The sequence below is a fragment of the Amia ocellicauda genome, chromosome 15, assembly GCF_036373705.1.
Source record: "Amia ocellicauda isolate fAmiCal2 chromosome 15, fAmiCal2.hap1, whole genome shotgun sequence".
Classification (NCBI taxonomy): domain Eukaryota; kingdom Metazoa; phylum Chordata; class Actinopteri; order Amiiformes; family Amiidae; genus Amia; species Amia ocellicauda.
In genome coordinates this window covers 12857579-12873800 of record NC_089864.1, presented here as the reverse complement: position 1 = coordinate 12873800, position 16222 = coordinate 12857579, and the positions used below count along the sequence as shown (strand labels likewise).

At 37.5% G+C, this 16222-nt stretch overlaps 1 protein-coding gene across 2 annotated transcripts in view; it reads left to right on the top strand.

Annotated features, from left to right (window-relative positions):
- The first annotated feature begins 2898 nt into the window (after positions 1-2898).
- Positions 2899-16222, top strand: part of LOC136771665 (coiled-coil domain-containing protein 91) — a 99284-nt gene continuing 85960 nt past the window's right edge. The window contains exons 1-2 of one of the 2 annotated variants that reach the window (XM_066724106.1): positions 2949-2982; positions 10051-10119. In XM_066724106.1, the coding sequence (XP_066580203.1) occupies positions 10115-10119 (5 nt within the window). In that variant the 5' untranslated portion in view covers positions 2949-2982; positions 10051-10114. Of the gene's footprint in view, positions 2983-10050; positions 10120-16222 lie in introns of both variants that reach the window. The other variant, XM_066724107.1, reaches the window with a different exon arrangement.

The following is a 16222-nucleotide window of genomic DNA, read 5'->3' as shown; positions in this document are numbered from 1 at the left end:
CATCCCCACCTATTTATATTTAACCTTAAAGAACAAACAACAGTGATTACAATTACTACATGTTGCACCTTTAATTGTGGTATAATTTCTCAAATTTTTATGAGTTTGTTATACTTGAAAGATAAAGTTCACAGCAAGGATCTCTTCACGATTAGAGTTGATACACTTTGGATTTGGACATCTAATCACTGCCAGAAATAATATTAAAACTAAACTTCACATCCCTAGGTTTTCGGTTCTGTTCTACATCCTTGCTCATATTGTAGTTTGTGGTTGTAGGTAGCTAAATGAAGATCTTTTTATTGTGTTATTTCTGCATGTATTAGTTATTATTTATAGGAACAACATAATCATCTTCCAAATCAGTCTACTTGTTACAGCAGCTCTGCAGCACAAACAGTGAAGGCATTGTAAAGAGTACTAGAAGCTGTGACATATTAGTAATGTCCGGGCTATAGGAAGATCTATCCCTTCATAATCAGGATTATCACACTTTGAGTGGCTATACATTATTTGGGATAAGCAGGTAATATAGAAAAGGTGGCAGAATATTTCTGTATACAAAAATAATAATAATCTAAATGCAGAAGGAACAAATTATTCAAAATCCATACCCCTGGGTACCACTCTTACACCTTCAGTCCAAAATAACCTAAATTTGATCCCTTGGCGACTGTGGAGAGGAAAAAACTCCTGTGGAGAAAACCTCTGGTGGTCCCAGCCAAATACGCATGCATAAAACTTTCAGCATCACGCTTTTAAAAGGGGTGAGCAGAATGCATTATAAGCACTTGCTTTTAACAAGTGCTGTCCCTGGCTCTTTTTCATACATCTTCACTATATTACAAGACCCTAAATATATTTACAAAAGGAATAGCATTAAAGACACCCAGATGGCCTAGCAACTGACATCTGTGCTCAGATTGTACAATAAACCAATGCATAACCCTGTTGTGTCCAATTTTATTTGAAAAAAACGAATGAACAAAAAACAAAACTTGCCTTCTTCAATAACCTGTGGTATAAATATCAGTAATTTAACACATTTAGCATAATATAATTATGATCAATGTTGCAAACAAAGTGCATTAAGGTTACTTCTATACTGAATGTACTGAACTTCACACTATACTAATTGAAAATAGCCACTGTGTATATAAACCGCAGATGATCTTCAGAGGGTGAAAGCAACAGTCATTCAAGTGATATATGGAAGAACAACAAAGTAAGAAATCAAAATAATTATAATGCAATTGAGGTTTATGGCTTCTTGGCAAAAATAATCACTGCATTTCATCATACATGGCCAAATCATGAACATAAGGTTGTAGAGGAAAGTCATGAAGATATGGGAGTGTACATTATTGTTTATATTCAGAAAAAGGAAAACTATTCCTTAAAAAAAAAGCATATTTCTCTTAGTTTTGTCTAGTCAGTGGTTAAATTAAAAAAATACTACACAATATATTGGTTCATTAGACTAGCAATCCTATAGAGTATGTATAGAGGGCTCCAATACATTTTCTGCTCAGGCTGATATATGAATGTACATGTGTTTTGTTCTACATTGTAGATTATCTATTGATGCAAAAACATATCTGAATGCAAAGTCAACATAATTACAACAATTGCAGTGGATAATATCTCAGACTTGTTCATTTCAATGTCTTAAAAGGTTGCATAAATGTGTTAAATATCTATAAATAATAATGGAACATTATTAGACACATTAAACCTTGTATTTATGTTTTTATAATTTAATAAATACTAATACATACACTACGGTTATAGAAAGGCATGTTTAAAAGGTTAAAGAAATAACCAAAAATATATGTACAGATACAGTTGAATGCACGTGTTGCTTTTTAGCTTTGAAAAAACAACTTGATTCTGGAAGACAAAACAAGGACAATTCCAATGGGAATGAGCTTCTTCTTTTTTTTTTAATCACTTTATTTCTCGATGTTCCCATATTATCTAGATTAAGTCAGTGGTAGTAGCCTTGGTGTTTTAAAGGTTTACAATAAAAACAGCATAAATAGCGATACATGAGTTTATGTGATGCAGGTTGCAATTTTGAAATACAGTGGAAGAAATATGCAGCAAAATCGTCATGGGCACCTGGACCCATTACAGGGACAAGATATGGCAAGAAGTATCAGAGGAAGACCACAGCCAAAATTGTGTGAAGAAGGCAGGCATGGAAAAGAAGAAAGCAGTGAAGGGAACAGTAAATTAGTACAAGGACAAGTGATGAACAGGGAAGGAAGCTTTTATAAACGTTACATAGATTTGGAAGATTGTTGCATATGCCAGATTGGCTCCACACCAGCATGAATACAAATTGTGTCATACAGGCACACTGAACAGTAACGCCTGTGGTGAAGACAGCTTTATACAGTATAAACCTTATAATGAAACTACCTAAAACCCCTCCTTTGAATAAGCATACTAAGGAATAAGTTGCTCTTGGGAGTGTATCTAAATAAATATATGGATTGAACCTCCCCATCCCCATTCAGAGACGCTTAAATGACGACAGGTCTATTCTATATACGCTTTTATACCGTATTTTTGTGCAAATTCGCTTTCTACTTTGAAATACCCTGCAGTTATTAACAGTAAACATCACTCAGGCGGTGTAATGATATCAATAACAGACTCGATTCTACCAGGTGTTTGCTGGTTTGTAAACACAACGCGGTGCGAATGAGGGACTAAAGAGAAACAGTGCAGGTTTAATGTATCAACATGTTTATATTGCTTGACAAAAATAATCCAAGGGGACATCGGTGGCACAGGTCTGGTGCAGTATTTCACGATGCAATAATAAGCGTTTCTCCCTGTTGTCTGCAGCTCCGTGCACTGCTGTCCTGTTGGCGCCCAGGCTGCGCTACGCACACTTCACTTCCGGGTCGCGCAGTGACGTGGCAGGCGTCCCTCAGTGCGCATAAACACGCTGGCGGCAAGATCTTCTCATAGGTAAAAGCTCCTTTGTATCTCCATTGTTACATCGGTATTGACACAAATATGCGTATCTGCTGTTTCATGTCATGCTTGTGTCCCTCTTCGCCTTGCTCACGGGAAATAATGGCATAATTTTCAAACAATGTTCAAGATAGTCATCACGTCCCAGCGCTTGGCAGCTGCTCATTCATTGCTCTTGCACAGTAAACACAGGACATGCGTACAACTAGGGTGTCACTTAGTTTTGTCAAAAGGTGTTTCCTGAAAGGATTTAAAGTTTATCTTGGAACAAAGAGAACGCGATTATATGTGAAAGAAATACAGATAACATATAGTATTAGTAAGACATCCTATTCTGCAGTTAGATTATGTAAACGTCTAACCGTTTAGAGAGTGGTGTTGAACTTCCACATACAGGAAACTTGCATTAAATTGTAATACTTCTTGTTACTTAAGCAGGATGCAATGTGTGTATAAACCAAACATTTCTGAATACATCCTGTTCATATATACGTACCAGTTTATCTTGCATTATTATTACTTGAATGTACAGTGGTGGAGAAAAGGTGAAACTTGGGGATATGTTCAGACTGACAATGACATCCTTTAAAGTATCACATGCTGGTACCCCCTCGTTTGTAAAGCATAACCTACACTATGGAGTAGATAAAAGGGGCCAGTGTGTTTTGAATGCACATGAAAGCCTTGGAAAATGAAGAAATCCATTGCATTGCATGTTCAGATGTTAACTGGTGGAAAGGCGTCAGTATGGACAGAACCACAGCAAGCACACATCCATGTTATTACCAAAGCTGGCAGGCACTGTGCGACTCCCAGGCAGAGATGCTGTTACAGTAATTTAGCTAAAAGAGCTGAGCTGTATTCGCTTAGCCCACAGTCCCAGACAGACCTGTTTATTTAAGTGAAATGCCAGGGAATTCATCAGGAGAGAGCAGTCGTGTCTCCATTACCTGCTCACCCGGCGTGTTCCACTCGGCGCACATGGCCATTGTGACTCATGGATGTTGCTCTATGGCCCCTTTTGCAATTCTTGTCTGGCACCTTCTCCGCACGTACGTGTGCCTTACAGCACACATAAATAATGGAGACACTGAAATTGAACTTGAGAAAATTAATTTTCTCAATGATTCTGGCTAACTTGAGTCCATTTCATACAATGTGGCCATTCTTAAAACCATCGCCACACGGAAGTGGATTATTCAGGCTTGTCAGTAGTGCATTGTATTAACTGAACCCCACCACATGTCTGTAAAGTATAGCTACAGTTGCTCTAGTGGCCTCACAGGAATTCAAAAAAGGCCCCCAAAAGTGCTTAAAACATGGTATCAGACCCAGATGAGGCCATAGTGTTCCTAGGCCTGTACCTAAACCTGCAGGTAATCTACCATGTTTGTACTACTATTCCAATTATTGCACATTTTGTTATATTGTGTATGGCTTACATTTGCCTCAGATATTGCAGCAACCGTGTTTTACTCATACAATTGTCAGTTGGTGCCAGGCCAGGTCCTACTGCAATTAATGATCATACTGTGACTGTTCTCTGTGCGTAATGCTTACTGTAAACATTAGGCAATGTATGTTAAAATATTCTTTGCTTTTTATTATTTTTATCTTTGAATGGTTCAGTACTAACATTTTTTTAAGTGATATACCAGATATTAATTTATAGTAAATGTCAAAGCCCATAATGTGAAATGATAGGTTGGTGGCAGTATGTTTTTTGTTTTTCTGAGCAAGCAACTTCATAGAGTCAGATTATTTATTTGTGGAATAAGGAAAACGGACTCAAACTGGGACAGCAGGGCAGTGTTCAAAGTCCAATTTATTGCATATTTTTTAGACATCAAACAGAAGCTCACACAACTTGCCAGTTTGAGCCTGAAAAGCTGTACCATAAAACCCTCTTGATTTTTGATCTTGGCTTTACTTTTTGGTCTGGGCAAGAGGAAAGACACCTTGCTGTCAACCAGAGAACCAACTCACTCACAGCCTTCTCTGTAGTTGTGTGCTGCAGTTTAAATATCGATGAGGGATTGTAATGGTAAAGGCAGATTTTAGAAGCTCAGATGAAATGCCACAAATATGTTCTTTAAATGGCCTTAAATTACTTTGCGGGCGGACTGCATCTGCAGATCCATTTAGGATTTCAAAAAGAAAAAAGTGCCGAAGTGAACAAAGAAAGGAGTTATTCCTTTTCACGAAAGGAAGACGGCAGCAAAGGTGTTTGTCTGTGAGCCTGAAGCCAGCTTTGTCAATGATTGCGCTCTTCTTGATATTTACAGAAGCTCTGGGCTAAAACCTTGACCTTTTTCCAAGGTACTTTACTCCTGCTAGGGCTTAGTGAGGGCCTGTTTTGTGGTTAAGAGCCCCCTGCTCTCTGGGCATTTCTTAATGCAATAAGCAGGCTTGACGCAAGTCCTTCTTTCTCTACCAATAGAGGAGCATTCTGATGAAAGGCTTAAAGCAGCTCTAAAACAGAAAACATGATAACCTTTTTGTCCATATTTGTGCAGAACGGAGAACCACAACTTTGAAGCTACAGTACTTGATAGCAAACGTCCTGCTGCAAAAGCAGAAATGTGAATATAAAATTAACCAAAAGTAGTGCTGCTTTATGCATAAAGCGACTTACATTTGCTGGAAAACGCAAGGCCGTTTTAAAAGGCTCATTTGTCAGCCTGTCTTACCTGTGCTCTTAAGTGATATCAATGGTGCTTCAAAACCCGGTTTTTAGTTACCATTTCCTGGAAGTTGCTTCTTCATGCTGTGGTTAGTGTTAGTCTACTTGAGACACAGAAGGTCATTTCCAATTTACAGACATTAAGTTGTAGTGATTAGTCTTTTGAAACTGGAAGTCTACACACTGTATGGTCTTTATACTGCTACATGTACATTTTATTCCACTGTTTTCTTATTGTTACAATCAAGGCTCTGAAAAGGTCCCTCTTGCCCATTACCACACATCGTCAGAATCAAATATATAGTGGCAGCTTTGTTTACTCAACAAACTCATTATTGATTGTATGTTACTGTAATGGACCACAATACTTCACTTCATTTGACCTGAATGCCAAGGATCTGCCAAAGAGGCATAAGTAGGAAGGTGTGGGACAGTTAAGGAATCAGGTCAGGAATTGTCTGTTTTATTATGCCTGGTTTGAGTTTGCACATCTCAGAGGCCTAGTTCTGTGCAGCTGTTTGTTTAAGCTGAGGACAGTGTGACCTTAGATGTTAGCTTTCCTTCCACACCCAAATGCAGAGTGGAGAGTTTGGGTTTATAGAGGGAGTAAATGATGCTGATCATTCATTCTTAATTGCATTCTTGACATTTAAGTATCCAGGCCTCCCTGGGCAGATCACTACTTCGACTTTAAAAATATATTACAAAAAGGAAGTCGACTCACAAATCTAAAGGCAACCCAACACCCTTCCGTTTCCAGGAAATTTGAATCATTAGGTTCTACATGGTTTTATTCAAGATTGTAAGTGTCATTAAACATGAAATACGTTAACAAGGTATTTCCTGGTCATCAGTAGTTTTTGATAAAGAATCCTGATCTGCTCTGGCAGTTTGAAGTTACTTAAATATTGTTGCTTCATGTACCCCATGCTCAAGCACTTCTTTGTGTTTTTCTATAGCAAATTTGTCAGGTACTTTTTAAATGTGATTTTCTTTAAAGTGCATTCAAGTTACTCTAGTAAGAGTTTAAAACTCAAATGGTTAACCTCTTCATTGTTTAAATAATGCACATGTGTTTACATATTTCAATAATTGCATGACCTGCTTCTACCTATGTTGGGTTACATGCATTCTGTTGTGTTACAAATAAATAATCAAATATTTTCTCATGTTAACTCCATTACTGTAGTACATTAAAGGTGGAGATGGTTATTGTGTCTGAAACTGAAAACTTGCCTTCATAGCGGTGTTGTTAACATTTTTGTGCATATAAACTGCTTCCACTGTTTTTGTTCCTGCCTCCACATACAGCTTGTACATTTAGTTTAATCTGCTACTTTTTTAATTGTTTATTTTTTACACAATGAGGAAGAATTAGGCTACTCCCCTGCTGTCTTTGGGTTCCAAGAGGAAATCCATCTGACTCCAGTCATATAAATAATTCTGTAAAACAATAAAAAATCAGGCAAAACGAGCCACAGATTGGCAAGTACAGCAAGGTGAAGTGAAATCAGAGCAATTCTTGAGGTTTCACTTTTTATGCTTGCTAAATGGGATCTCTGTTTTTGTTGAACAAAAGAGTGAAGAAGAAAACAAATCACTTTGAGTCCTGACACACACAGTAAAGAATGTAAAGAAACGTCCATGTTACTCTCCTGGAGAAAAAGCAGAAGACATGTCGTTGTGCATCAGGGATATTATAGCCTGATGATGATTTTGGTGGAAATGGTTCCCAAATCTTCCTGGCATCTTAGCTGTATCTGGATGGTAAAGCCATTACATTAGTGTTTAAAAATGTTGAGGTTCAGAAATTGGAATGCGCCCCACTGACATTTGAAGATGGAGCTTCATTTTTCAGTTTAGCTTGCCTTGGCATATTAACGTTCAACATTAATTAAAAGTGAAACTTGAGGGGCCTGCATTAGATGTCAGAAGCTTAATAAGCATTTCATTATTCTAGAGCACTTTTTAATTGCATTAATATGCTCATACACATACAGGTAAATTAAAACTGAAATGCAATATGCTTTTTTTTTTAGCAATTTAATGACAGAGAGTTGAAAGAATATAAGTTATAAGGTTATGTCCTAATAGCATATACAGCCCTTTTTGGATGTTTACCAGTTGATGACAAGATTGCTTTGTGGTAGATATTTGTAGATATTGTGCTTTAGCAGTTAGACTGGGTTTTGTTTTTTTAGATACTTACGAGGTCTCCCAAACTTGGCAACAGTTTAGTTGTACATATTCACTTGTGTTGTACTTTCAGAATGTGGTCTAGCTGTATGATTACCAAACTCTCTGAAAGCTTTATTGTGGTCCAGTCTTTTGCCTTTTTTTTTGCATGACAATACAGGCTACATCTACAGTCCTACTGAGAATAAGTACTGACTCGTGTGACTTATTTTTTACTTTGGTATTTGGCTCTAGATACAATTATATATACTGAAATTTTGCTTAGCACATTAATTTAATAAAAACCGTATTGACCAGGAATGAAAGTGTGTTACAGGCAGGTTCTGATTGCCCAAATTTCAGACAACTGATCTGTAGAATAAGTTAAGAGAAGGTAAAGGTTAACCACACACACTGTATTTGCCACTAGTATTAGTTCTTGCAAATAACAATAACTTACGTTGAAGAAGTTTAAAGATATAAATCTCACCAACTGCTGTGGTGAAAAGAAAACCAACCCTTATTTTGTTTTCTATAGCTCTAGACATTAGCAGACATAGAAGAAGACTTTTTTTGGCATTTTCTTTAATAACTTTTCCTATCTGTTTTTCTCTTGAAATCCCCCCTTCCCAAAGTAATAAAAATAATAAATCACATTCAGAAGTTCTCCAAAAAAATGAGACGAGCTTGAACTTTCCAATCGTCAAACCAAAGCAGAGCCAAGTGTTCTTTATCAGCTTGTAACCGATCCATTTAAATTAGTCTGTGTCGGCATGTTTCCTGCCCAATTACAGTTAACTTGCACTTTATTTATTTATTCATATGCTATTTTAAATGGATCCCTTTCAACCCAAAGGTCGTGCAGAAATGCCCTGTCTTCTCTGCCTGTTCTGTGATGTGCTTTTCTGAAATGGGGAAATGCCACCCGGTTTAAGTATGGCAGTGCCAAAAAAGAAATGGCAGGATTTCTTTAATCCCCCCCAAACACACAAACACACACACACACACCCCGATGAGTTATTCCTTTCATTTTTTTAATTGAATGTTAATTCTCATCTCTCTTATCCAAGGGGCACTGAAGTAGATAGTGATCATAATTTGCTCTCATTGTTTTTATATTGCTGATCACAGTTTTGTGCATCTGTTTTTCCTTCTATCGTTTACGATTAGGTGAGCAGGTAAAATGGATGGGCAAAGTTCTGAGTCTTTGCTGTTGGTTTATACATTTTTAACATGCTGTTAATTTTCTAACAGATCCACATTTTGCACCTATCTAATAAATTGTCTGATGTCTTTAAGCATTTACAGTACAGGGTTCTCAGTTAACACTTTGTATTACAAATGCTGTCCCAGTAGCATAATTACATTACAATTAAATATAATGTTATCTCTGTGAATAAAATGAGTACTGCTACCACTATTACTCTGACTCTTACACCTACTATGACTACAACTGTTAATAATATAGAGAACATTTCAAAGTTAAACAAGTTTATTTAATTCTGGTATGAATGTATGGATATGCTTCAAAAACTACTTTCAATGTATTTTGACCTTTCAATATAATTATTTTTAATAGACAGAAAGGATATAGATATAAACCAGCCTATAATAAAAATAGTACTCATAGTCAGTCTGCAGCTTAAAATAAAGTTGAGAAATAGCTAGGATTCTGAGATGGAAGGTAAAAAAAAAACTTCCATCCTGCTGTGTATTTCATTTTATACATGACATTATATATATATATATATATATATATATATATATATATATATAATACGCACAGTATATATAGGGTGAAAGGTCATGTGTATCAAACTTTGGCATCCCTACAGCGTTCAAATACCATGCCTTTTCATTGCACAGGCTAACATCAGTAACTCATTTACTGACCATCAGAGCTTTGAAAGCATGTTTACAATAAAATAAAATTATAGTTATATAAAAGAATAATGGAAGAGTTCACACAGTCACTGACAGATCTATATTTATCCAAACCTAGACTGTGAACATCAACAAAACATCTGGAGCTGGTAAAACGGAGGAGGAATCGAGAGTTTGGCAGTTATAAACTTACAGTAGGGGCTACTGTACAGCCTTTATTTATTAATCCTGCCCTTGTTCCTCCATTAGGTTTGAATTACTGAACCACATAATAAAAAACCAATCCACACAACTGAGTGTAATTTTAAATCCCTTGGCAGACTGCAGTCCCATCATGGAGTCTGGTGGCAGACATCTTGACTACAACGAGGACTGATCGCCTGGATGCAGTGAGCTTAAATTTCAGCTGAAAACAAAAATCTAACAATATAAAAAATGTCTTTAATGAAACTCACACTTTATTCAGGCACTAATGATGTGATTTCACCACCCACCCAGTACACATATCAGTACAGTAGATTGATCTTGACCATGGAAACTGTGACTCAACTAGTGAGAGGTTACCATCATTTTAAATGGAAGCCAAGTACAGGATATGCATTGTAATTTGATTTTCAGATTATAGCCACAGTATGGGAATCTGGTATAAATTAGGTTCTCACAAAAGAAAGGTAGTGTGTTGAGGAGAGGGAAAGTGTAGGTATGTGGAATATAACCTAAATCTGTGTCAACTTTAAAGTGTCTTCATGAAGACTTCCTTTAGGAAAGAGAAATACCTAAGGAGACAGGACTCTGCATGTGATTAATGTAATTCTGCAACTGATAAATTAATTTAAATTAATTAATTAATACATCAATGTTACAGTTATGCAAAAGGTGATCGTGCAGCTTGTTGGAAGAGAAAATAAACATCATCTTAGTTGTCCAAAGCTTATAAAACGGTGCTCGTATATAACTACAGTACCCAAGCATGCAAACTAAGCTCTTTATTAAAAATGAAATTAAATACGCAATCTCTGAAGGGCAGAGCAAGGCAGTTTTCTTCCCACTAGGAACCATTTATTTCATAGCCAGATCAATGAAAAGCCATTATGTGGGCTATTGAATACGTCCTGCTCTGGTTTTCAGTTTTTCTCGCTGGTTACTTCCCCATGTGTCTTGGTTGTAATTAATCTTTTTCACAGTGCCATATTTATTTCTGAAGTACTTACCTGTTGTCATTTAAAACTAATAAAAGTAATTTCGGTGAAACTGCTGCAGAGCCCCTGAAATGATAGGTTGTGAATGCAGCTGCGGTTATCTGAGGAAGAGAGAATTACCCAAAGGGGGATGGGACATCGCTTGTTACCACTTGAACTCATGAATGCATTGTCTAACATTACACATTAATGTAAGGAACCCAACTCCGTGGCAACAGCCTACATGGAGACGAATCCTTGACTTAATTACAAACCAACAGGGACCTGCATAGATATAGATGCCAGGAGTTACTGAGGCACAGCTGAAGGCATCACTGGATTCCCAATAGAGGGAGCTGTCTGTAGAACTGAATGAAAGTGTGCGGTGAAGCCCAGCTGGCAGTCGGACAAATGTCAGCCGGGCACCTTGTAAAATGGCCCAGGATGAAGCAGTGGCACAAGTAGAGTGCACCACCAGGTGCTCAGGCACTGGGATGCATTAAGACTCTTAGGCCATGGCAATAGTGTCTACATCCCACTGGATTGGGACGGGCACTTGTCTGCCTGTGTGGATTTGGCTTGTTCTCCCCTTGGCCGCGTGGGTGTTTGTCTGGTGCTACGGTTTCCTCTCACAGCCCGTGCTGCTAGACATGCTGCTTAGCTTGAGTGGCTACTCTAAATTAGTCATGCGTGTATGTATGTGTACGTCCTGTCCAGGGTGTATCCTGCCTTACTCCCTCTGTAGGCGTGGTTAGACTCCGACTCACCATGATCCTGTACTGGATAAAGTGGTTAGTGAATATGGATGGATGGATGTTTTTCTGCCTAAAAGATCCACATGGGAGCTGAATGGCTTGTGTTGCTCTTATCAACTCGAAGCCATATTTGGATGTATAAGCCTTCACTTGATCTTGACACAAAACTACACTTTGATCTTTAGCGTTCCTCCCACCTTGTCTGTCATACATAAATTGATAAATATCACTAAGGTCTGTGTGATTCCCAGAACTGCAGCTGAACTTCTTCCCTATCTGACCTTTTCTTTGCTTCTTATATGACTACTTTTTCTTCAGTTAAGATGTTGTGCTTGCACCTCATTTTCACTGTGTCGCCAGTGACTTCACAACATGACACATCATTACGCCTGAACTTTGACATGTACTGTGCAGTTTTTGTAACCAAAAGGATTTTGGCAGTACAGATGTAGGCTAATAATGGAAAAAACAAATAATAATAATAACTGCAAATTTAAGTGAAAAATATTATTTTGCATTACCCAGATATATTTGTACAGTTTTATTTAACAGTTATTTTTGCCTAGATTAATTTAAAAACAAAACAAAAAAAATAAATAAAAATATTAAAGAAAATATTGACCAAGGACTGTTTTTTGTTATCATTGTCTCTACATTGGATACAATGCGGCACTAATATTAAGCAACAGCAGTGGTGTTATTCCTGTCTCCTTCTATGTTTGTACAGTATATTTCTTCTGTAATGGTAAACAAATAATGTTTTTTTTTTTTTTTTTTTATAACTAAACCAATTAACTTTTCCAAGTTTTTTTTTTTTTTTTTTACTTCATTGCAGGGTTGTAAAAGTTAAAAGTCCCTAACTGACAATTTTAGGGAAAGGATTCTATTAATTCTAAGATGATGTATCGAGTATGAATTATATTTAATGTGGTTAATCTACAAACTGTGTGGCTTGTTTATGTTTAAAGTGGTTAATCTTAAATTGATATGGGTTCCCTTAAAAAGGCTCTAAACAGCGTGTTGTAACAATGTATTTCACTTGGAGTTTAGTAGCCTAATAAATGATGGTGAAAACCGTATAAGTACATGGATGAATATCTGAGCATATGAAATTCTTTCTCATAGTTAAGTGAAGCCCAGGCAGAGGAATAGCTCCTATTCTGACCATCCTTCTAAGATTTCTCAAATGGCTTGAATGTGATGTCATTTTAGATCCCCTTTGTTTGCTTTGTTCTCCTGCTTGTTCAGGGTGGTTAAAGGTGATGTTTCACTACTTTTATAATATAAATATATAAGAATACCATTCAAAAATTTGGAGTCACTTAGTCCTTGTTTTCGAAAGAAAATAACATTTTTTGTCTATTAAAATAACATAAAATTGATCAGAAATACAGTGTAGACATTGTTAATGTTGTAAATGACTATTGTAGCTGGAAACGGCTGATCTGTAATGGAAAATCTACATAAGCGTACAGAGGCCCATTATCAGCAACCATCAGTCCTGTGTGCCAATGGCACGTTGTGTTTGCTAATCCAAGTTTATCATTTTAAAAGGCTAATTGATCATTGGAAAACCCTTTTGCAATGATGTTAGCACAGCTGAAAACTGTTGTGCTGATTAAAGAAGCAATAAAACTGGCCTTCTTTAGACTAGTTGAGTATCTGGAGCATCATCGATTACAGGCTCAAAATGGCCAGAAACAAAGAACTTTCTTCTGAAACTCGTCAGTCTATTCTTGTCCTGAGAAATGAAGGCTATTCCATCCGAGAAATTGCCAAGAAACTGAAGGTCTCATACAACGCTGTGTAACTGAGCAAGAGGACAAATACATTATAGTGTCTAGTTTGAGAAACAGACGCCTTACAGGTCCTCAACTGGCAGCTTCATTAAATAGTACCTGCAAAACACCAGTCTCAACATCAACAGTGAAGAGGCGACTCTGGGATGCTGGCCTTCTAGCAGAGTTGCAAAGAAAAAGTGGGAGATTTGTACAGAGTAAAAGGGAGCTTGAAGAAGGAAGGCTATCACTCCATTTTGCAACGCCATGCCATACCCTGTGGACAGCGCTTGACTGGAGCCAATTTCCTCCTACAACAGGACAATGACCCAACGCACAGCTCCAAACTATGCAAGAACTATTTAAGGAAGACGCAGTCAGCTGGTATTCTGTCTATAATGGAGTGGCCAGCACAGTCACCACATCTCAACCCTATTGAGCTGTTGTGGGAGCAGCTTGACGGTATGGTACGTAAGAAGTGCCCATCAAGCCAACTTGTGGCAGGTGCTTCAGGAAGCATGGGGTGAAATCTCTTCAGATTACCTCAACAAATTGACAACTAGAATGCCAAAGGTTTGCAAGGCTGTAATTGCTGCAAATGGAGGATTCTTTGACGGAAGCAAAGTTTGATGGACACAATTATTATTTCAATTCAAAATCATTATTTCTAACCTTATCAATGACTGTATTTCCTATTCATTTTGCTATATTTCCTATTCAAACTCATTACATGTATGTTTTCATGGACAACAAGGACATTTCTAAGTGACCCCAAACTTGTGAATTGTAGTGTATATGTATGCCAGCTAGGGAATTTGAACCTGAAAGTGTTGCACATGTATGTGACTGAGGGTGATATGGGACAATTGTCATCACTCAAACACTGAGACTAGACATATCCTGAAACATATGCAGTAAAAGTCTCTTCGGGACACATATATGTCCACATACTGAACATATTGATGTTTGCAATGTGGTATTAAAACATCGGATGGTCCGTGTAGAAGCAGCACAGGTGCAATCCCTTTTTATGGAAGTCATGTTCCTGTGTTTGAACCCAAAGCAGAGAACGCTGACTATTCAAAGGTGGACTAGGACACCGTGCTCCCTGGCCAAGCACAGTGAAGGATTATCATCATACCTGGCTTTGGGATCCCTGACTTCTAGACCTCTTTTTAAACCAAGATCGTGTGACCAGGGCAGTTTTCAGAAGCGGCTCTCCACTGAAGTAGTATCCCATGATACAAATTGCTTGTAATAACTAAAAGCAATTATAGCGAGGAAAAAAGGTGTTTTGATAACATTAGCCCTTGGCTGTAGGTAGGTACAGATCTGAGCTGGGTGTTTATCCAGAAAATTGTAGCCATTCCAAGAGTTAATAGAGCGCTTTTTCTTCAGTCATAGTGCTGGGTTTCGAGTGAATAGAAAAGTTTTGACTTCCACTCAGGAAATAATTAGTCTCATTTCCTTCTTTATTGGTGAAATTTGGGTTTTTCTGCCAAGCCGGTAATGGAAGTTCTGTGTAATTTTTGCAGAAATGGACGCACAAAAAGAAAAAAAGGCTTAGTGAAGATTTATTGATGTAGTGTCCCTTTTCCAGAAAGAAAATGAAGTATATGTCAAACCACTTGGCTAGTGAATTCTTTCTACAGTAATAATGGCAAGGGATACACGTCAAAAAGCAGGGATTGATGTTTCAGTACTGTTTGGATACACTGGTGTGCTTAATTCCAAGCTCCTCCGAACATGTCCAACAGATCGTTCTGTGGTGAATCCTGTTGCCCACTTTCCTTTCCTCGATGTATTTTCTTTGTTGTCGGTTCAGTTATAGCAGTTTATTAAATTACGACTATAAAACTGTGTCAGGCTTCACATCGGGCTTCTCTGTTTGTTGAAAGAGCCGCTGCTGAACGAATGGAGTTTCGATCAAGTCTGTGTGAAGATCGACCCAAGGGCCGCCGCACGAGTGTTCGGTGAAGTGCATGGAGTAGTCTGATGCTATGCTTGGCTTTTCTTTTTATAACCTCTTCAGATGTATTTCCATTGACAAGGACAGCTATAACATTTTACTGACACGTGAAAGGGTTTACTATGATGTAATTAAAATAAAGTATTCTTGAAAATATGAAGGCTTAAATTCCGTGAAATTCATCTGCTTTCCACATTTTTGAAAACATACTTAAATTGAGAACATGTGATGGCGTATCCCTGCCACCTGTTGCACACCACTTAATTTTCTGGTGCTTTACAATGATAGAAGTACGTATAGGAACAGAGTGTCAACATTGACTCCAGGTTTTCTGACTTCTGTGTTGTTTCTGTGCAGTATAAAACATGGTACTTTTTGTTTTTGGTAACTTGAAATTAATTGATTGCTGGCACTGGCTGACGAGTCTTGTTTGCACTCTACCTTTCCACTCAGGGTAAACATAGGCTGTTGTGCCAGCTGTGAAAACGAAGTCTAACTGCGGTGTGGTCTTGGTTCAGTCTAATGTAACAATTAATAAGTTACACACTGTGCTACCAATTAGGGTTGTATACTGTTCATAATGTAAAGTATTCAGCACAGAATGTCGAGAAATGTCATTATTTATAGTCTGGTCATTTTTGTCTTGATTTATGAATATAGATTTATTACTGACATGAATTCTGTACATCAGCTACCAAACATGATTTATATATTTATTTATTTTGGTAATGGTGCACGTACCAGCACACACCTGTGTCCTTAACTGAACCATACATAAGTCAGATTTGTTTAAAGTTGTACGTACATCAATT